The sequence below is a fragment of the Chaetodon auriga genome, chromosome 3 (assembly GCF_051107435.1).
Source record: "Chaetodon auriga isolate fChaAug3 chromosome 3, fChaAug3.hap1, whole genome shotgun sequence".
Taxonomy (NCBI): Eukaryota; Metazoa; Chordata; class Actinopteri; order Chaetodontiformes; family Chaetodontidae; genus Chaetodon; species Chaetodon auriga.
The window spans coordinates 27003626-27024732 of NC_135076.1; the positions used below are offsets into that span (position 1 = coordinate 27003626).

General features: G+C 42.6%; 2 protein-coding genes across 2 annotated transcripts; both read right to left on the minus strand.

Annotated features, from left to right (window-relative positions):
* Window positions 1-531: 531 nt before the first annotated feature.
* On the minus strand, window positions 532-13521 carry inpp5d (inositol polyphosphate-5-phosphatase D). The gene is made up of 27 exons (XM_076727247.1): window positions 13221-13521; window positions 12656-12719; window positions 10531-10666; window positions 10288-10432; window positions 8939-9079; window positions 8768-8858; window positions 8604-8681; window positions 8423-8500; window positions 8216-8339; window positions 7539-7645; window positions 6978-7080; window positions 6688-6884; window positions 6486-6603; window positions 6291-6387; window positions 4733-4871; window positions 4348-4456; window positions 4096-4184; window positions 3619-3700; window positions 3066-3155; window positions 2876-2986; window positions 2691-2770; window positions 2524-2611; window positions 2295-2441; window positions 2146-2209; window positions 1880-2062; window positions 1315-1737; window positions 532-1224 (listed from the first exon to the last, which is right to left on the minus strand). Exons 1-27 carry the CDS (start codon window positions 13358-13360, stop codon window positions 1215-1217), a joined length of 3234 nt encoding a protein of 1077 aa, XP_076583362.1. The 5' UTR covers window positions 13361-13521; the 3' UTR covers window positions 532-1214.
* Window positions 13522-14365: 844 nt separating this feature from the next.
* Window positions 14366-19544, minus strand: gpr17 (G protein-coupled receptor 17). The gene is made up of 2 exons (XM_076726624.1): window positions 19349-19544; window positions 14366-16862 (listed from the first exon to the last, which is right to left on the minus strand). Exon 2 carries the CDS (start codon window positions 16852-16854, stop codon window positions 15835-15837), a length of 1020 nt encoding a protein of 339 aa, XP_076582739.1. The 5' UTR covers window positions 16855-16862; window positions 19349-19544; the 3' UTR covers window positions 14366-15834.
* Between the last annotated feature and the right edge of the window lie 1563 nt (window positions 19545-21107).

The following is a 21107-nucleotide window of genomic DNA, read 5'->3' on the forward strand; positions in this document are numbered from 1 at the left end:
ATTAGCCTTAAGAGGTAAAATAATCCAGTGACCCACAACCAGCCTAGTGTACAAGTGAACAAAATGTTGTGTGGCAAATGCAAACGTCTTCTTTTGTCTTTTTCTTTTTCCTTGGATTGTCCCTTGTTCTGTCTGGACTACCAACAATAAGGGGAAGAAGACACATGGCAATAATTTCAGTCAACCTAAAGGAAAAAAAATGTGTAAATCCAAGAAATGTTACGTAAAAACAAAGTGTCGCTGAGCTTTTTCACATCTGATCCGACAAAATAATATGTAGGAGTTGATATTTTTCCAATGTCGTCACACAGAATGTCCACTAAGACTCAAATATGTTAACTAGCACTGAAAACATGATTTTCACTCTACATGCAGTTCTTTCAGGTAACAGCAGATGGAAGCAAATGACTGAATGTTGAATGAATGGCGATGAATGACCTGGATAAGATTGGTCTCTACTGCAGACTTAAAGCGGTATTTATTTACAGTTTCACAGACAATCTAAAATGACAAAGTCAAATCAAGCTGATATTTGAATTTATTTGAGCATTTATTGTACATCCTCAAGGCAAACACACCAGTTTTTGTGCAAGATAATACTGTGTGGTAAACATTCGTTAGCTACTGTATAGTGTAAAACTCTACATGAAATGTAACAGAATTATTGATTAGCGGAGTTTAATTCCAAACCTACGTTTTAATGCGAGCTTAGCGGAAATGAAGTCTGACGACCTGTCTTTACTGTTTATATCACTTCAAAGGAAACTTTTATTTTTTTGGAAAATATGCTTTTTTTGCTTTCTTGCTGAGAATTGAATGAAATATGAAGCCAGGAAACAGTTAGCCTAGCTTAGCATTAAGACTAAACACAGAAACAGCTAGCCTGGCTCTGGCCGAAGGTGTTAAATATGGTAAGTCATTAGCTTTACAGGTGCTGGTCGCTGGATTTTTGTTTCCTTTGGACAGAGCTAGGCGAGCTGTTTCCTCTTTTTCCAGTCTTTATGCTAAGGTAGCAACACTGGCTGTAGCGTCATATAGAGCAGACAGACATGAGAGCGCTATCGGTCTTCTCATCTAACGTAATGGATGTGGCATCCAGTGACTGGCTGAAGCCCTTTCTCTGTGAGTCTCCAAAAATGCAGAGCAGCAGAGAGCTGTACAGTCAGAGCTGACCAGCCTGGTCTCACTTCACCGCACGGCCCATCTTGGGAACTTCAGGGTGCACTAAAGACAAACAAAGAGTTTGCATCATCATACTCAATCTTCATTAAATTGTAATGAATCTTTCCGTAAGAGAAACAGGGTCTTCCTTACGGTCTTGGCTGTGGCTGACCAGGTCTTGCTGGCAGTCTGTGTTTGATGGGGAGTTCGGAGTTGTCTCTGGGTTTTGAGGTCTGGAGCTCAGGTATGCCCGGCCGGCACTTAGAGGGTAAAGGGGGCCGGTTGTGTGCCATCCCTCCTTCGGAGCGTGAGGGCACCACTGGTTTTTTGAGCGTTGGGGGGATGGGCACTGGTGGCTGAGGTTTGGTCTCAGAGCAGGTGAAGGACCGGTTGCGTGGGGTTGGAACCGGTGGGCGATCAGGGTCTCCGTCTGCTGCTCTGGAGGCTGTATAGGTGGGATCTGAAGGTGTGAGGTGGTCCCTCTGCTGATGGTCTTGGTCTTTGGCCCGAGCATGTGGTTTTCCCATTGAACCGTATAACGGATTGTCAAACATCTCTCCCTTGTCACCCTCACCCCTAGGGAACAACAGATCAGTCAGTAAAGTTTCTGTTTCACTTTCTCACGAATTGTCATTATTCGGTCATATTTAGAGGTTTTGATCTTAAGATTAAACGATGAGTTTCAGTGAAACATGTTGCACCAGAAACAGACACTTACGCAGGACCACGTGTACCCACATCATAACCACACTTCTTGGATTCTTTGCTCCCTTGCCCGGCATTTGGAAGATTCTTTTTTGGCATGCTGTAACTCCAGCCTTTATCAATCACATTGTCCCTTTGGAAGGACACCCCCATGTAACTGGGGTTAGAAATATCATGTGTTTGGGTGATGGAAGACCTGTCAACCAGAAGACAGAAAATATCACACCCGGAAGTCACGTTTGAGATGTCTTGAAGTACCCAGTTGAGAACATATCTTACTTGTTTAGGTCGTTGCCTTTCCCTTTGGAGGTGACGGTGTCGTCCTTTTCAATTTTGATGAAATCTGAAAGCAGAGGTAAGCACGAGTTGGTGCACATGAACTGGACAAGAGAACATTTAATAAGGAAGCTGCTCTCCAGACTGTATACCGTATAACTTCTCAGTGGGTTTGCCCTCAGAGGTGTGCAGCTGGATGCCACCCGTCAGCGTGCCCGTCTGCTCTCCATGGTGAGTCAGCGTGATCTGAAACTCTGTGTAGCAGAACTGGGCGGCTCGCAGCGCAATACAACCCTCCCCTGTGGGAATAAGACGCCAGAAAACTGTAAGTTCTGCTCAGGTCAATGCATCTGCACGACAAACTGAACGTGAGCTCATTACCGTACGACTCGTCGCTGTCTGTCGACTTCACGCAGATGAGGATGTGCTGGTCGAGAAGGTATTCAGGGTCAGAGATGATCGGGGTGAGCTAGGAGAGATAGAAAGCACAACACATGAGGATTGTTCTCCACAGCAAGTCCACACTGAAGGCTCCGTCCTTATCTTACCTCAACTTGGTTGCCAAACCAAACTTTTATTGACCCAACGGAGTGCTCCATTTTCTCGCCCTCTGAGGTCTTGACTGTTTCTGCGGACATTTAGAGAAATATTTGTTTTGATCATCTCAGCCCATTTTAAAGCCAATCCCAATAGAATCCAATGTGATACAGTCCATCACACAGACAGAACTTACTCTCCAAGCAGCTGGAATGGTATTCGATGAAGAACTTAGTCTTCGATTTTGTCATCAAAGTGGCCACACAGTTCATGATCTGTATCCCGCCTTGAGGTGCACTGTTTGGATCTGAAAAAGAAACACCACGTCAGCCTGTGAGTTGGATAACGTAAAGGCGCCTGCACTGAGCCATGGATGGTGGTCGTACCTTGCTTGGAGACAAACTGTGAGGCTACTCCAACTTCAAATGAGGCGAATACAGGTGAGTGGTCGCTTGTCATGATGTCATTAGTACATCCTGCAAGGTGGAGAGGTTTGGCTCAATGAGTGTCTCATAACACGCACTATGGCATTACTTTCCTTATGTTTGGTGACTCCCCAGAGACAGATTAAACAAAGCAGGTCAACACACGCAGCAGAGGCTGAGATATGTTGACTTTGAGTTAAACTGGGTTGTCTTTTGTCACTCTGGTAAAGGCTCAGCTCGTTCAAACTCCACAGCCCAAGCTTCCACTTCCTGTTAAAAAGTCTCCAGCCCAACTAGTTAATTCAAATACATCTTCAGGGTTATTTTTACATCCTGCTTTAGAAAGCTCTATGCACTATGCCTGCCTGAGCCCTGGACCTGCTAACCCAATATATCTGCAAAAAGCTAGCATCGTCTAATATATTGCATACCTCTAGTTTCCTTCATGTCAAATTACACAGTTCCCCCTAGAACCCTTCATCAGAACTCCTCATGTTCAAGGGGAATTACTCACCATATGCTTGGCAGACAACATGAACCAGAGGGTATGACTTCCACAGGACACGATCACACCATGACGGCAAATTATATTTTGTCTGTAGAGTGAAATTCATCATAGTTACATAAATAGTGAATAGAACAGTTTTGACAGGCAGGGCTTTGCAGCAGTTTGAGCATTAAAAAGCACGATCAAATATTCTTGCTGGTATAGATCAATTCAGCAGATCTAAATCCATGAGGTTGAATATGCCTTTAAGGGAAATTTGCTAAATTGATCCTTGTGCCAGGAGATGAGTTATATCATAAATTTTCTACGAGCCACAACATATCTGCAGATGGACTTTTTGACCCAGATGCCTTAAAGCAAAAAACATGTTCTGTGTCACTTGAGATTTACGTTCAATGCTGTAGTTGCTTTTAAGGCTTTCTGCATTATTATGACTGACAGGAGCCAAACAGGGAAAAGACATCTCACTAAACATAAGCTTACCCCCGTGGCTTTAGCCTTTGTGTAGGCATACTTCTCTCGAGTGTCTCTTTCAAAGCGATATGTGGGTGCAAATGTGATTTCCTCTTCATCTACAATCCAAATAAAATTAAGAAGACATTTTATATTTTTGATGTACACAGACAAGAAAAGAATGCATCAGATGGTGAGCAGAACAGGAGAAGCTAAGTTACACTCAGAAACACACTCTGCTGTATGTCTCCAGTGATCTCTACGCATGTGCTCAAGGCTCACCGAAATGCAAGAAGACCTTTCCATCATTCCTCTCCATGCTGAGCTGGTCTTTACTGAGGAGCTCCTGGTACTGCTGCTGTTTGATCTTTGTGACAATGTACTCAGCTTCCTGTGAAGGGAAACAGTTCAAAGTGTCAGCAGCTGAGAGCTCAGACACCTGACAACCTGCATGCTCTTTTATGCACCATTCGATGAACTGCAGCACTGACAAGACAAAAATCCCTAAATGTATATAAAAAGATCAAATATTTGTGAAGCTGCATACTGTTCATAGGAAGATTTATAATGGGAGAATCTCAGCTAACGTGGCGTCACAGTGCTACGTCATATTACATTTGTTTTTGTGTGATTTCTATACAGAAAGCTGCATTCTTTACACACTTACTGTCGACTGGAATTCGACACGGTAGTTCAAATCGCCGAGCCAGAAGAGGTGGGTGAACTGATGTGTGATGTCAAACGGATTGAGCTTCTTGTCTCCAAGGTTCAGAAATCGCAGGATGTTGGTGTAGTTTTGATTACGTCTGCAAATATAGCAAAATTAGGAATTAGGTAACATATTTTTGTGTATTTGATATAAAATGTCTGTAATTTTATTTATGTTTTTGCAACACAATACATATATTTCTATGTATTTCTGTATTATTCTTGTTTTGTAACACATGGACTTGTTATCCTCATATTTTATATCTCAGCATCTGGGTGTGGCTTCAGAACTGGGGGGGACCCAATGAAGTCAGAGGTTCTTCAACAAAAAATAGGCCATATAAATAAAAACCAAAATAAAATGTGAACTCTATTTCCTGCATTTCAATACATATATTTCAACCTAGCAAATAATGCTTAATGATGAAATTAGTTGGACTTTCTTGAATAGCAGTCGTAAAATTCTATGTAGATAACATGACTGTACTAGCACCACTTAAAATCCAATTCAGTTTCACTATATTTGCATATTTAACTTAGAGAGCTCATGCTCTAATATTATATATTATATATATATTGATCAAATGATTCCCCCAAAAACATGCAGAGGAGGTGAAACAAATGATATTGTTGCTTAAATAATTGAATTATTGTGGAAAAATAAACAAGAATATAAAGCTTCAAACTTTTCCTTTAATCTCGAATCAAACGTTCAATTGAAACAAAAGTCCTAACGGTCTCTGGGTCTAAATGCTAGCTAATTGCTAGGTTGCTTACATAAAAAAAAAAAAAACACATCAGCCTTTTCAGTTAGCTAGCTAGCTGATGCTAACTTTTCTCAGAAAACAACATTCAGGGCATAAAGTTAATCATCCACATACTGCATGGCATACTGCTGTAGAATGGCGGTAAAATCTCTTGGAACAGTAGTTAAAACCAGCAAGCTAATGCTAACAAAGTCAGATAATGCAAACAAAGCCAGCTAATGCTAACAAAGTTAGCTAGTTTATGCTACTTGGCAGTTCACAGACACCATGCTTTCATCTTTGTAATATTATCTTCATCTTAATGTCTCTTCTCGTCTTCATCAGGGACAAGAAAAAGGTGCATATGTGGGGAAAAGGGACTCAGTACATTATTAGTTCAAGTTCAAGTCCCAATCCATTTTAATTATTTAACGTAAAATATTATTTATTGATGTATTCAGTAATATCTCAGCTAACCTTTTACTAACAATCTGTCAGTTTCTGGGTGGTAGTATCTACAGACAATCCCTCCTGTACCTTCTGGTGTAAACTAACAAATAATAGGGACCCAAATGAGTGGATCACCATCAACAGCTGGACAGCCAGAGGACGGTGTTTACAGATTTAGAGAGTTAATCAAACAGACGGGGACAAAAACGAGATGTTGAGAAGTGAATCACCAGCTGAAAAATGCACCACTGTTTATATCTATAGTTAATCTTGCTAATAAAATTAAACTTGTCTCTCTTGAAAGTGCAATATGTTGCTCACCGGAGCTTCTTCTCACTTCCAGAAGTCAGGTGACTGTTGACGAAACCAAAAGATGTACCGTTGAACATGAAGGAAACACCCACGGCTCCCTTGTTTCCTACAAAAATGTTATCATTATTACAAAATTAGCATCCCAGTGAGCACTGACAGGACCTTGTTGAAGGAGCTTTCATTGCAGGTCATTGAAAGGCTTACCCAGAGTGTTGGCGATCCCCGTCTTCACACTGTCTGAAAAAACGTGGGAGATCCTGTTTTCGTGCTCAGGCTTGACCAGGACCACAATCCGAATGTTCCACAGAGTGTGGATCGCCACCTGGATGTTGGAAGATGAAATGATGCGTTTCTGCTCTGCATCTGCATTCAGGTGTAACCTCGTTACTCTGTCGCAGTCACTCACTTGTTTAAAGCTGATGTTTGTGATGTTCCTCAGGACTTCTTTCACTGTGTCCGCCCATTCCCTCTCACCCAAAGGGTCCTCCTGAGTCCCGATGACATAAAAATCATGCGGGATGTGATCCGCCGTGTCATCCCGTGTCTTCCCTTGGCCTTTACAATGAAACCAGGAGCTGATGTTGTGGGGAGGACCAGCGTTTCCTGCAGGTTTACGGAGACGTGTTTTACTGTGTCGCCACATGTTCAATCATGAATTCAAATTCATTCAAACATGTAGGAAGTTAGCATTGCTACCCATGTTCCAGGTGCCAAGGAACACTGTGATCATGTCCGGTTCAGGCTTCTGAGAGTGTTTGTTCTTCATCTGTTGAAGTAGTTGGCAAAATCCCTCCCTTTTCTGATAGAACACAAAAAGACAACACATTTCTGATAACAAATGCATTAAAACATTGTGCCTCATGAATTACATGTGACCCCTGAAAAGATATTTTCTCAGTCAGCTTCTCACTGTAAGCAATGGGCTGCTACATGAACACACTGTTTTCAGCCAGGATTCATCTGAATTTGAATCAAAATGTGTTGACAGTTGTGGATTTGATGGTAATGAAACCCATGGTAATGGTTTTAAATGGTACAAGGAGTTTTTGGGGAAGTCAGAGAACAGAAGGTCTCATCTGCTGTACAGATCATAAAGTCCCTCAACACAAATTGTGATTTGTGATACAGGGATATATAAACAAAATCTGACTTGACTTAATGTTGCAGACTGGTCAATGAGTGTTTCATGTTGTTCATGTTACAGAGTTTTCAGGGGTCTTAAGCTAAATCAGGTGTCAATAGTCAGATTCTTGTTACCTTTGTGTTATTAAACACAAACTCTTTACGCAAAATCTTCTCTTTCTCTGTTTCCACCACGATGACGAGTTTGACGTGCATTTTCTGGGATTTCACCAACTGCAGGACTGAGAAATAATCAAAGTATTCTCATTAAAATGTTGCTGCAATGTTGATGGTCTACAGCAGTTTGTTAAACAACACAAAGAGTCTACAGCCATGCTAACAGCTCTGTGAAGCGGTTCTGAGACACAGCGGTTATTTGAACAATGTGCTAACGTCAGTATGCTAACATGTGCACAGTGACAATGAACATGCAGATGTTTAGCAGGCTAATCTTTGCTGATTGGCACTAAACACAGTATCAAAGTTGATCACCAAAGTAACTTAGAGACATGAATGTCTGTGACGAATGATGAATGTCTGTCAAATCATTTATCTAAAACCCAAAAATGTCAACCTCATGGTGTACTAGAGGGAAAGTCCGGGGATCACTAAGTCAGTCTGACTCATCCTCTCGAGATCATGAATAACCATGAATCAAATTTCATAGCAATCCATCCAATGGTTGTTGAGATATTTCAGTCTGCCAAAAGCAGTGGACAGATCAACGGACAGACTGACCATCATAAGAGCCAAATTGCTAGCATGGCTACAAATACAAAGGAATGAGGCTGCAGAGCGATGTGGGGTCTTACTTTTGTTGTGTACAAAGTATTTGTCTTCAGGCCCATCTTTTGACTTCTTGAAGTAGAGCTTCCCACTTTCAACATCCACTTTCAGGAATGTCTTGGTGGAAATACCCAGTAATTCTTGCTTGACCTGTGAGGGAAAGGGGTAACTGGTCAGATAAACCACAAACCTCCAGACGTTTTATATTATTTCATTTTCCTGCATTGTAATACCTCAAACGTAACGAGTGGTATGGCAGAGTTCCTGTGGCTGCCATCATACCCACAAGACTCAAACATGCAAATTTTAGCCTGTAAAAAGAAAGAGAAGTGCTTTGTAATCTGTAACTGAGATCAATAACCAAGATCATGAACCATGAACAGTCAGTCACTAAAATGAGCCGTGGTACTTTACCTTATCTTCTATTGAGTAGAGCAGTTTTGTCAGCTGCTCAAGCCTAAAGGATACTGATTGACCTGAATCGGCAGACATCTGAAAATCAAGGAGATAATGCATGATGATAAAGGCTGTCACTGTGTGAGGTACTAACGCTGCAAAGGATCAAGAGTGTCACTCACTTGTTTTGGAAACTGTCCAGTCCCTGGAGACAGCTGTTGGTCCAGTGCTCTGTGGAAGACATCCAGAGCTGGCAGGATGCGGGAAATTTCACTGTCACAAAAAAGGTCAGAGCATGGTTAAATCAGCCCTTTCACTGTAGTGTAACTTATAGTGCTGTCTGGTAACTATACCTGTTTAGATTCTTGCAGATTGCCATTGTTAGCTTCTTTAGCCCGGGGAGGTTAGGGGAACCGTTCTGTACCTGTTCAGCATCCAGGCAGATTGAGGTCCTGAAGTATTCTTGGATCGCCATCTGATGCTCCTCTGAAATTCTGAAAACATGTAACACAGGAGCACTTTAAGTACTGCATCTCATCATCTCATCTACACAGTAGTTAGCTGCAGCCAAGCACCTCAATGTGACAAATCACTGTTCATAATGATTTGTGCAAATCATGTGAAGACACAATATTGATTTTCAGTGCTATGCAGGCGAACTGTATGTCTCCTTTGAAGCCTGGTACCAGCGATGTTTCCTGTATTATATCCTGAATTGCCAGAGGGATCAGTGACTCCAAATCGGATTAAATCATAATTACCCTCTGTGGCCCCAACAGCAGCAGCATCAGTGACCTCTCATCTAGTCTGAACAGGTTATCTAATAATGTTAATATAAAGGTTTTAATTCTGAGTTGTCTTTTAACCCAGATCAGGTCATTCCTTTCTTCTGCAGATTTAGAAAAGCTCATTCATGCTGACTTGACTCCTGCAGCTCTTTTTATTCAGGTATCAGCACGTGAAACGTTCAGAGAACACAGCTTTTACAAACCACTGCTGCCAGGACTTTAACTCTAGGAGGAAGGACCACATCACACCAATCCATCACTGGTTGCCTGTGAGTTCTAGACCTGATTTTTACTGTTTGTTTGGTCAGGGTCCTGCCTATATCTGTGATCTACTAACAAGACTATGAACTAAGAACAGACTATAATAATACAGTTTAGAGCTGTTTTGCCCTCTTCCTGCATGTGTTACAACCATGAATACACATTCGCAGCTCATATAGATCAAGTAACAGAGGCGAAATGAGAACCATTTGATGCTCCTAACCTTTTCTGTCATCACTTGAAAACAGGTGTTAAAAAAGGATGGCAATTTGTGCTGGACTTATATGATCCCTGAGCTCACTGTTACAGATGACAAGAGGTCCCCAGGTAATACTGGTCCTGTGCAAATAGGGCTTAACCTTTATTTTATGGCTTATCCTAAACTGACAGTATGTTATTGTGACTATTGGAATTATTTTATCTTGTCTTACATCTCATCTTTTTAGATCTCATTGACTTTTATCATTTGTCTTGTTGTAAAGCACTTTGTCACTTTGTTTTGAAAGGCGCCATATGAATGAAGTCATTAGTAATCTATTACTGTACACACTGTATACTGCCAGTGTATAATCTGAAGAATTGCTTGACGGATTATCTGCTGAGTAATAACTCGCTGTGCTGCATCAATTCAAATTCTGCAAATGTGATCCTACGTGGACAAGTCCATGTGCTGCAGCCGCATCAGGCAGGTGTCTGATAGGGGCTTGCAGGCCTGTTCTGAAGGTTTGGGTTCACTGTCTTTCACATCATTGGCTGCAAAGTTCCTGGGTGGAAGCTGCGGTGGAAGATTGTTGGATTCTGCAGGACAAAGACGCACAGGATGTTTAGGAATTTTTAAATCTTTGACAGGCATTTGATATAACAGCCGTTAATCAGATGAAGTGAAGTTGTTTGACCTGGTTCCTCGTCCACCTCCTCTTCTCTTTGGACGGGGTACTGCAGATGCGTGACCAGACCCATGTTGGGACTGTAATACGCCTCCACCAGCTCAGGCAGCATAGAGAAGAACCTGATAGGAACTCCCTCTGATGCCTGAAGAGCAGATCACAGCAGACACATGCAGTAATTCTCCTCAGACCTGAGATGTCATGTGGTGCCATTGTTCTGGAAGACTTTTGATTTTCTTCTGTTACTAAATCAGGCAACACAATCTTTAAGTTTTACTTCCCATGTGATGTCAGATATGTCTACTTGCACCGTATGTGGCTTCTCCCAGCAGACTAGAGCTGCGTTCATGTCAGTAGTTAAGCTCCTTAAGCAGATGACACAGTATAGTACAGTTTCTTTTGTGCATTTCATTCAAAAGAATATATCATTACCCACACATTACCCTGAATTTTCATTAGCAACACTGCTCTTAGTGTTACTCAGAATCCTTGTGGTTACACTTAAGGAAACCTGAGAACTTAAAACCACTAATCTCACTTCACAGCAGGCATTAGCAGTGCCTACAAGTACCGAAAATACACCTGCTGCACCTGCCTGTCTCTGATATGAAATCCTTGTTCCATAGGCAGTGTTTACACAAAAGAGTTAAGCCGTTTTTGACACTGTAGTCCCTTTATTCTGCTTGTTCTTGTTGACTTAATGATCACTCTTTTTATCTGATTTCAAACACATAATACTTTGACTTGTTTCTACCTGCAGCTTTCTACAAACTAGACCACATGCTCCAACTGACACAGCTCTACGTAAGACAGTTGCACCTGACACAGCTGCACATGACAAAGCTACACATGACACAGCAACACATGACACAGCTGCACCTGAGACAGCTGCACCTGACACATTCACTCGCAGCTTGTCTGAGCAGGAAGCCTTATTTTGCTTGACGTGAACGGTAAGTCCACCATGAGCATTCACACTCACCAGAAAGTGAAAGTGATGATTTATTATTACTCTAGTTGAACAGAAATCTAACATACTGGTAATCCATAGCAGGGACTACAAGCCTGATTCAAAAACTGGTTCGGGCACATTTACCACTTTAGTCCACATGTCTGTGCAGTTGTTGCTTGTCCATATTGCAAAGCAGAAGTCATTTATCAAAAATGCGGTCATGATGAATGCAGACCCTTTTTTGTGGTAAATGCACGTTCCCACATGACGTTTCCTCAACCTTTAATTCTATGCTATGACACTCAGTTATATCTACATACAAGAACTATAACAACAGATGCAAGCTACTCTCACTTCCTCTGGGTGAATATAATTCCTTTTTTTATTTTTTACAACTGAGTTATGTATAGGGTAAAAACATATCACTTGGAAAGCATGACTGTAATGGCACTTCACTGGACCTTCTGTCTAGACTGAACGCAAAACATGAGTAAACATTTATTCGTAAAGCCACTATACCCACACACACACACACACACACACACGGAATCAGTATCTTGTAAAACTATAACTGTCAGCATGTCAGGGAACTACAGCCAACAGAGGCATTTGTGACATTTGAAAGTGGGTTGAATGTGTGCATGACAGAATTGTTTCTGCACCCTCATGCAGTAACTGAAGGAAGTTTTACACATTCAGCTCTGTCAGCAGCAGCTTTGTCAGCCAGTGGTATTTACTGAGTAGTCACTCTTATAAGATAAGATAATAGCGCAAACACGAGAGTTCAATGTAAAATTTGAATTAAAAGTTGTAAAGTCCATTTTCATGAAGATGTGACACTACACAACACTAACAGGCTAAGGTCATGCTAATGGCTCTGTTAGGTTGGACTTCTGACAGTAAATGTAAACGTTAGCAGGCTGACATCCTCACAAAGACAATGGAAACATGGTCAAAAGCTGAAATGTTCCCCATTTTCATTTAGAGTGTAAGCATGCTAGCATTTGCTAATTAGCACTAAACACAAAGTGCAGCTGAAAATGATGTGATACCAAAAGCATTAGTCAGTGAGATTCTGGGGATTTATGTAAATTGGGTTACAGCTAAAACTAGCTGTGTACCAGCATTTCGTTTCGTTGTATTCATTAAATAATGGTGGCTTGTGTCAGACTGTTAACCCACCTGGACAGAGAGCTTCTTATCCTCATTTGGCAGGATTCTGTATGTGTACACACAGTTCTGGTATCTGTGGTTAAAATAAATACAAATGTCTGTCACTGGAAGACGACATGTATGGAGGGTAAAGACACATGCTGGCTGGTGCATTCAGTGTGTTGAGCATGCAATCAGAACAGGTTGTGCAGCATTTTAAATGAAGGTGCCCCCATGAAAGGCGATATGGGCTGCAGAAGGCAAAGAGTGTTGCTTTGTGGCAGCACAGTATGCAAATAAAGGGGAACTAGTCTTGCGCTGCAATGTGCAAAAAATGTGATATGATGTATTGTAACACAGAAGGGGAAATAATTTTAACAATTGCTAAATCAAGTATGCCCAAATGCTGTGTAGAATTTTCTTAAACCTGATGCCAAAAATAATTGGTGTAATGTCAGTTTGCCTGCATTACACAGCACATATTGCATGTTATTAAGGTTGTTTGAACAAGGAACAAGAATCATTGTACAGTGCATGAAAGTGCATCAAAATAAACTGTCAGTGCGATAGTTAGAAGCAAGTAATGTCTACTTACAAAACACAGAGGGCATACGCTCCCTGTATGGACTCACTGTCCCGGATAAGGAAGCTTCCATCTCTGGCTGCTTTGGAAAGTAGATCCTCAGCTTTGGATCGAGTTATATTGCCATGGCACCAAGGTTGATAACCCGGCATCCTGTTTCTCACCCAAGAGTCTGAGCTCAAGAGTTTTGCATCTGCTCTCAAACTATATTCCAGCAAACCAAACTCGACTCAGTTTTTCTTTCTGGCTATTTTCATCTGTTCATGGTGCGTACTTTGAAGTCCTTTCTTTCACTTGTTCATCCTCTGCCTGCGAAAGCTGTAAAAGGAAGCTGCTAGTACCTCGACTCTGAACTTCCTCATTTGAGAAGTTTAGAGAGGAGGGCCCTGCTGCCTCTGCTCTGCCTGTTATATGACCGATCCAGAGCTGTAAATGGAAATGCAAACTTTCACTTGCTGAGTAGAAATCTTTATCGCATTCCTTCAATGATTGACCAGCATTCCCTCTTAAGATTCTGTACACCTGCTTTTTAATGTGAATTGTCCAGAAAATAGTGAAGCCATTCGTAAAACCTGAAGTGAAAAGGGGAAGTAGCAAAAAAAAAAAAGCAAATATGATGATTTTTACTTGTTATAGTCAAATAATTCACTTATAAATAAGTATGAGAGGACTATAATTTGATTCCCAGATGCTTATTTCAATCCTTTAATCATCTCTTTCCTTTGATCTAGAATGAAACCAGCACTCACATTCAGCCAGGAGAGCTTGCTTAAGTCTCACTGCTGACCATTAAATCACCTAATATGAATCTTGTGAGCTAGGTGTTGTCTAACATATATACATCAGGAAATGCAAGTTCAGAATGGCTTGCCATGTTCATGTGATGGACAGGAAGTCTTGCAAAAATAAGAGGAGGAAAATAAGCTGCTCGCAAACCACAACATAAGTCACATGATACAAAAAGAGAACTACACAGTGACAAGTGACTGCCGCATCGGAGGTTTCTGTCCTGCACTTGAAATAGGTTTCCCACTTTCACAGAGAGCATGTCAAAGCCTCAGACATTCAGTGTCAGTATGTCAGACACATCAGCTCATGAAATCATACTTTTGCTTTCAAGCGATGACAGCTGAAATGTTGAGTTGACACGCACTTTTTATGGAACAGCATTTCAAAGCGGTTTTATTGATACATCAAGAAAATAAAGGATGAAAAGTGAGTCAGTTGTTAACATATGAGTGAACTGCTGGAACATCTAAACAGAGATTTTCTTTCAGACTTAACATTTTCTCTGCTGACTTTGTACAATTACAAGCTTATTATGTACAACTTGAAGTCACAAAGAACATTTAGTACTCACATCTTACTAATCTATGTGAATCGTGTCTCAAACATCACTTCTTTGCAGATGACGTTTAGATGAGCAGTACAATAGGATTCATAGTTTGTCGTGCAATATCATAGAAATGTGTACAAAACAATTAATGCATAGCAGAGGGGGCAAGGGGGGCTGGATAACGATGAATAAAAGTACAATGAAGATTTGTCTAGCACAAGCAGAGTAAACACGGTGCTGGTGTCTTCCAGCAACTTTAAAAAACCCTAGAAAATACATTTTTAAGTGCATTTTAAAATACATGTTACATTAAAAACAAGAGTAGGAGTCTACAGCCACACCAGCACAGTAGTGCTTTGAGCTAAATGCTAACAGCAGCATGCTAACATGCTCGCATCAGAAATGCTACCATGCTGATGTTTAGCAGGTATGTTTATAAAGTTCACCATCTTAGCTTCAAGTGTTGGCATGGTAACGTTTGCCAAGTAGCACCAAAAATAAAGCACAGCCGAGGCTGATGGGAAAGTCATTGGTTCTACAGGTTTCTGATGGGAGCAACATGTCGGCACCAGGAGATATTTCAGTCCAGACGGTAGCGTCATCCTCAGAGCTTTGCTGCTAGAGTGGCTAAAGATAACGTATCATTGCGGTCATAGAATGGGCTGACACCTCTGAGCACGTAGCACTGACCCACCATCTTGTTTCAGTGCATTAGCATTGAAACATTTGCTATTTAGCACTAGACACAAATTCTGGATTTGGCACTGCCATCCTCAGAGCAATGTAAACCGCTAGCATAGCTACAAACACCTTGGATTAAAAAAAAAAAAAAAAAAAAGACCAAATTTGGCATAGGATACAAAACAGTAACAGTAAATATACATTAAAAGCTGACTATGTACAGAACATATTTCATTATTTGGTGTGAACATGCTGCCAATACAACAGATATGGTTCAAATATAATATTCAGTTTGTATGTTGTCCAATTTTCTGCCATGAGGATCATGAGTCTCACACTTAACTGGACACAGAATGGCGCTGACCAGGCAACAAGAGTGCTGTCTCAGTCCTCACATGGTGTTTGGAGTCCTTACCTCGACTCACTCGGGTGGTCAGGGTTCAATGAAGAGGGGCCAAGGGTGGACTCTGACAATGGGTGTTAAATTCAGGATAAGGGGGCCACATGAACCACACTGCGGAGCCCAACCCTTCAGTCATTGTGAAAATGTGAAATTTTGTGAATTGCATGACTTTCTAACAGAGCTCCAGATCAAGTTCAAGTTTCTCCTCAGAACTCAGACTTGGCACTCACAGAGCTCTCGTGGGTCCCCTTCAACTCTCCGCTGGTGGCTCCTGACACCCCGGCCCTGTCTTTGCAAAACAATCGCATCAGAGTGCCGCGGAACTTCTCCGCCCCAAACAGGTAGATCAGCGGGTCCATAGCGCCGTTCAGGCAGGTGAGGGAGGAGGTGAGGCGGTTTGCCAGGCTGAGCCCTCTGCGTGTCTGGCAGGAGACGTCAGGATGGCTGTAGCTCAGGATGAAAGTGGCCCTGCTCACGTGATACGGCAGGAAACAGACTACATAGATGAGCATGACCAGACCGATGGTGCGCAGGGCCTTCAGCTTGAGGGCCGGCTCCAACCTGGAGCCCCGATGCAGGCTGTGAATGATGAGCAGGTAGCAGGACAGGGTGGCGAGGAAAGGCGGGGTGAACGCCACGGCTAGAGATATCAGTGCCTTACGTGAGGCCTTCTCTCTGTACAGCTGCGAGCACACTGTCACGCCGTCCACCTCTGCAGTCTGGTGGGTGATGAGCAGTGGCGCCATGGAGACAGTGACCAGGGCCCACAGACAGAAGCTGATGATGTGAGCGTAGCGAGCACGACGGACCTTCAGCGACCTCACGGCGTGCACCACAGCCAGGTAACGATCCCCCGCCACACAGGCCAGGAAGTACAGGCTGGCATACATGTTGACATAAAACAAAAAGCCCGCCACTCTGCAGGGCACCTCGCCAAAAGGCCAGTGGCCTCCAGTGAGGTGGTAGGTGGCCCTCAGCGGGAGGATGACCACGTACGACAAGTCTGCCACAGCCAGGTGAATCAAGAAGATGTTAGCAGGAGAGGAAGAGCCACGCTGGTGAGAGAAGATCCAGAGAGCCAGGCTGTTCCCGTTCAGTGCCAGAAAGAAAACCAGGATGTAGAAGCATCCGAACAGCGTGTCTTCAGCTGTGGTGTCCACTGCTGGACAGCTCTCTGACGTCTGATTGGACAGCATGGACGGCAGCTCCATCGTAGCAGACTCCATTTTGGTCACTAAGAAGACAGAAAATTGTTACAAACCTTCTCCTAAAAGCAATTTTTAGGAAGACTTCGGAACATTCTTCTCTTTCAGCTGATTTTGCCTGAATAAAACGACGTATGAATGTTTGCTGGTAACACGTCAGGCCTCGTCTCGCATCTCTGTCACGAGTCTCTTTGATTTCTAGAATAATTCATTGTTAATATTCAGACAGCAAACTACCAAAGTAACAGGAAGCCATGCCAGCCCAACCCCGGGTCTCTCTCTCTCTCTCACACACACACACACACACACACACACACACACACACACACACACACACAGTGACAATAGGCAGGGGGAGTGTTTGTCACAGTGCCAGTCTCACAAGGTAACAATAGATGTCAGTGTCCCTGGCTAATGTGCACATGCCCTCAGAGCGGGTAATTACTTCATTCTGACCACAACAAGTATGAGACTTCCTCCGCACACTCAGGAAGTCTACTCTTCTTCCCTCTACAGCATCTCTGGCCTCGAAGTCTGATTGGTCAGCAGAAACCTTTCATCTCGGCTGAATGGAAAACCCTGAGGGCCATTAGAGAAAACTTAAGCTATTCAAGGTAAACATGGGAATCTCTACAGACGATAATACTGCGAGGTACTACATATGTAACGTTATAGTGTAATATTCAAGGCAGCATAATTATATATACGCAGTTCCAGTGTTTACATCAGGTTTGACATTTTGGAAATACAATTTTTCACACTCTTGCTGATAGTTAAATGCGATTGACTCTCATGTTTGTATGCTAAATATCAGCTAGCGATAGCTAGTGGCAGCAGCCAGTTAGCTTAGCCATGACACAAAAGCATCCGCCCAGCAGCTCCTCTGACGTAAGCTAATTAAGAAGACTTGTTTGTTTAATCTTTACAAAAACTGTGTAAAAATGAAAGGTTGTGGTTTCATGTGCCAGTAGCTGTGTTTGATCACCTTTGGCCAGAGCCAGGCTAGCTGTTTCCCCCTGTTTCCAGTCTTCATGCTAAGCTAAGCTAGGCTAGGCTAAGAGGCTGCTGGTGCAGGAGTCCTGTTTCCTGTTTATTTAAGATGTTATTGCAGTTACATATGTGAGACATAAGACCTGAGTAAATTTCTTTTCAATTATAATATTTTTGCCTGAAAATGTCTGATCAGGGTACATTTGAGTCTCTTCTCCTCGGTGACAGTTTAAACGATGAGGATGAAATGGAACAATATAATTTCCAACATTCCTCACAGGATTAGCTTTTTCCAATTTTAGACAACTATTCAGACACACCTCAAAATGACCGCCCACTCCTCCGTCCCTCCCGGCTCTCTGGCGAGCTCCAACCATCCACGCCCTCTATTTTGTTTTTTTATCTCCTCTTTTTCTGCTTCAGCCTAACATCTACACAAACATCAGTGGGGCGTGAACGGCAGTGATTAATCTCAGAAAAGGCGTCCCTGCATCGTCCACTTTGACAATTTTTTGGAGCATCCAAGAACAACATCACAACATGTGTAGCAGGGATGAACTTGTCATCCCACAGATGTTGCTGTAGCTGAAGGGAGGTTCCCAAATACACAATGCGAACAGCTCACCAAACAGTGAAATGTGATTAAATAATGCTGCACCACTGCAGGGCTCCTTAGCAAAAAGGGAAAGGGATTGTCTCTAAATCGCTAAATCTCCGTTTCACCAGCTCACTGTCCAGACTTCTGGCCCATTAGGAACCAGCCAGATGTAGCAGCGTGGCTCTTTTCACTGTGTGTTGGGCTCCTGTGCTGACCGGACCTGTGAGACCCACAACGAAGGGCATTTCTCAGCCAAGGCTCAGACTCAGCGCATTCAGGAGGACAAGTCCCCCAAAGAAAAGGGCTGAAGCCCCAGCAGGGATAACAAACCGGCTGCAGCAAAGCTCAATGGAAAAGCTTCCATAAATACGGATCCCAGAGGGATAATCCCAAAGAGAGGCAATCCTGAAATATGCCTTCATCACAATGATCTGGGTGAGCAGATCTGTGCAGGCGTTCACATGTGAGGAGTGCTGGCAGAGAGGAGTGGAGCGCGCTGGCGTCGGTCCTTTTCAGAGATTAGTCAGTGACAATTTGTTGTGACAAAACTGTGACAGCTGTAATGTGTACAATCAGCCTTTGTTAAAACTCGTCACAGCGCAACCCAAGTGGGATAAAGTGAATGTGAAATTTGGTTATTGGATTAAATGCGAGTGCATTTAGAGACAATCTTAAAAAGCAGATGACAGATTGCCATCATGCTGAGCTGTTTGGGGATTTACATGACAAAGGTGACACATTTGCAGAATAAATACTTACTGCTCGTTTGCAGTGAACTTCATCTGGATATATTCTTTCACTGCAGCTATGTATACCACTTAAATACAATGAAAACAATAGGAATTGAGGACTTTTGATGAACTTCTAACAATAGTTAAATACATCTCTATTGCTTTCTCAAAATCTAGATAAAATAAAGAGACTTACCAGAGCTGTAGAGCTTTTCAGAGGGTGGACTTCCTGAAGAAAAGGCTGCTTAAGGAGCAATTCAGCTGCTGACAGAGCGAGCGACAGTCAGTTTAGGAGCAGAGTGAAGACCGGAGTTCAGCCGCTGAGCTGTGGAAGAACTGAAGCCCTGACACAAAGAATGCTGTCCTATAACCCCCTTTCTCTCCCTCAAGATGTCCTTGGGAATGAGACTGTTGCTCTTTTTGTGTCTCAACAAATTTGATAACAGAAAGGGAGTCCCAATGGGAGCCTTTCGTTTGAACCTTGACCCCACCCTTTCTTTCTCCATCCCCTGCTCCTCAGAGAGCCACTTGTGCGCTCCACAATAGCCTGAGTCAGAATAAGCAGCACATTTTAGCAGCGGGGAGAATAATGGCGTGCCTCAGTCGCAATGAGTCGTTGGATATGACTCCATGGAAACCGGGCCTAGTGGTGCGCCGAGCGCCTTTACCGTGAACTCCCACCCTCCCACTGATAGATAGAAGATGGACTGTGTTGTTAATTGAGAAGTTTATGACTGAAGTCTGTGAGATGATCTTTTGTAAATGCTCTGTTAAGATCTACAGAGGGCCCCATTCCCTTTAGGAGAGCAAGTGAAAAACAAGAGCAGGGAGGGGGGCCGTGCTTGAAGGAAACAGAGGCCCTTGTTGGTGTCTTGCCTCCTGGGGGCATCCTGAATTGGAATGCCCAAAATAATCAGTCACATAGCCATCGGACAGATGTGGACAGAGGTCCCGCTGGCTGGAGGGGGATAATAATTCTTTCATAGGAGGAGATCACAGCTGTGTGTCAGACACATCGGCTCTTTCTCCCCTCTGTTTCATCGATATGCAAATGGTATTCTGTAGACTTGAATGAAACCACTATCTGTGCGGGACTGCGGAGAAGCCTCGACATCACTATCCTGTTAATCGACTGCCAACTGCTAATTGGGATGGACCCGCTTTTGTTGGGCTTCTCGGCTCGGTCTGTTGTGCGTCCCGTAGCCCTGAAGCAGAAACATTGCCTTGTTAAGCGCTCGCGATCATAAATATATCATTCTTCTGACTGCTGTGAGGGGACAGTTTTTAATGGACAGACGGATTCTCTCAACATTGTGAAGATAAACTCACCAACAGGCTTCTGCTGGGAAAATGTTTATTTGACAGATTTAGCAGAAAAAAATAATTTCTCTACAATAAATGTTATTTTATCATTTCAAGCACTTAAAATATTTCCTGAAGACGGGTTTATTTAAAGGTACGCTGAGGAGTTTTTGACCACTTTCACACAGGGATGCACGTGTATGTGCGCAGTCATTTCAGTGATGCAGTTCACATCTGGCTTCACGTTATTCCACTTATCCACAGCTGGTGACGATAACACCCACAGAAGCCGAACAATGTGCTCACTAAGCTGAGGAACTGGGCTGTAAACTAGCAGACATGGATGATTTTTAAAAATTTGGGGGATATTTTCAGTGTATAAAAAGGGTTCTTCAATGTCAGGCAGGTTAATATGAAGGATAATTAGTCTCAGGAGTAGTGACAAATTCATGATCCACAAATAAAACAGGGATTACAAATGTGTTTGATGATTTGTGAATAAATTATGTTGTTTGCAAATTAATTTTTCTATACACAAACAGATACCACCAAACTGGAATAAATATGTAAAATTATGCTTCCAGAGTTAATGTCTTCAAGAAATCTCTTACAGAATTTGTGAAATTGTGGTCACCAGATGCAGATGAAATACT

What these genes read in the sequence shown, in the direction of transcription:
- gpr17 (XM_076726624.1), bottom strand. Translation starts at nt 16,854, where the DNA reads ATGGAGTCTGCTACGATGGAGCTGCCGTCCATGCTGTCCAATCAGACG.
- inpp5d (XM_076727247.1), bottom strand. Translation starts at nt 13,360, where the DNA reads ATGCCGGGTTATCAACCTTGGTGCCATGGCAATATAACTCGATCCAAA. An exon ending in CAAAGGCTAAAGCCACGGGG is followed by an intron (nt 3,701 to 4,095) that starts GTAAGCTTATGT and finishes TTCACTCTACAG; the next exon opens with ACAAAATATAATTTGCCGTC. An exon ending in ACCCACTGAGAAGTTATACG is followed by an intron (nt 2,210 to 2,294) that starts GTATACAGTCTG and finishes CTCTGCTTTCAG; the next exon opens with ATTTCATCAAAATTGAAAAG.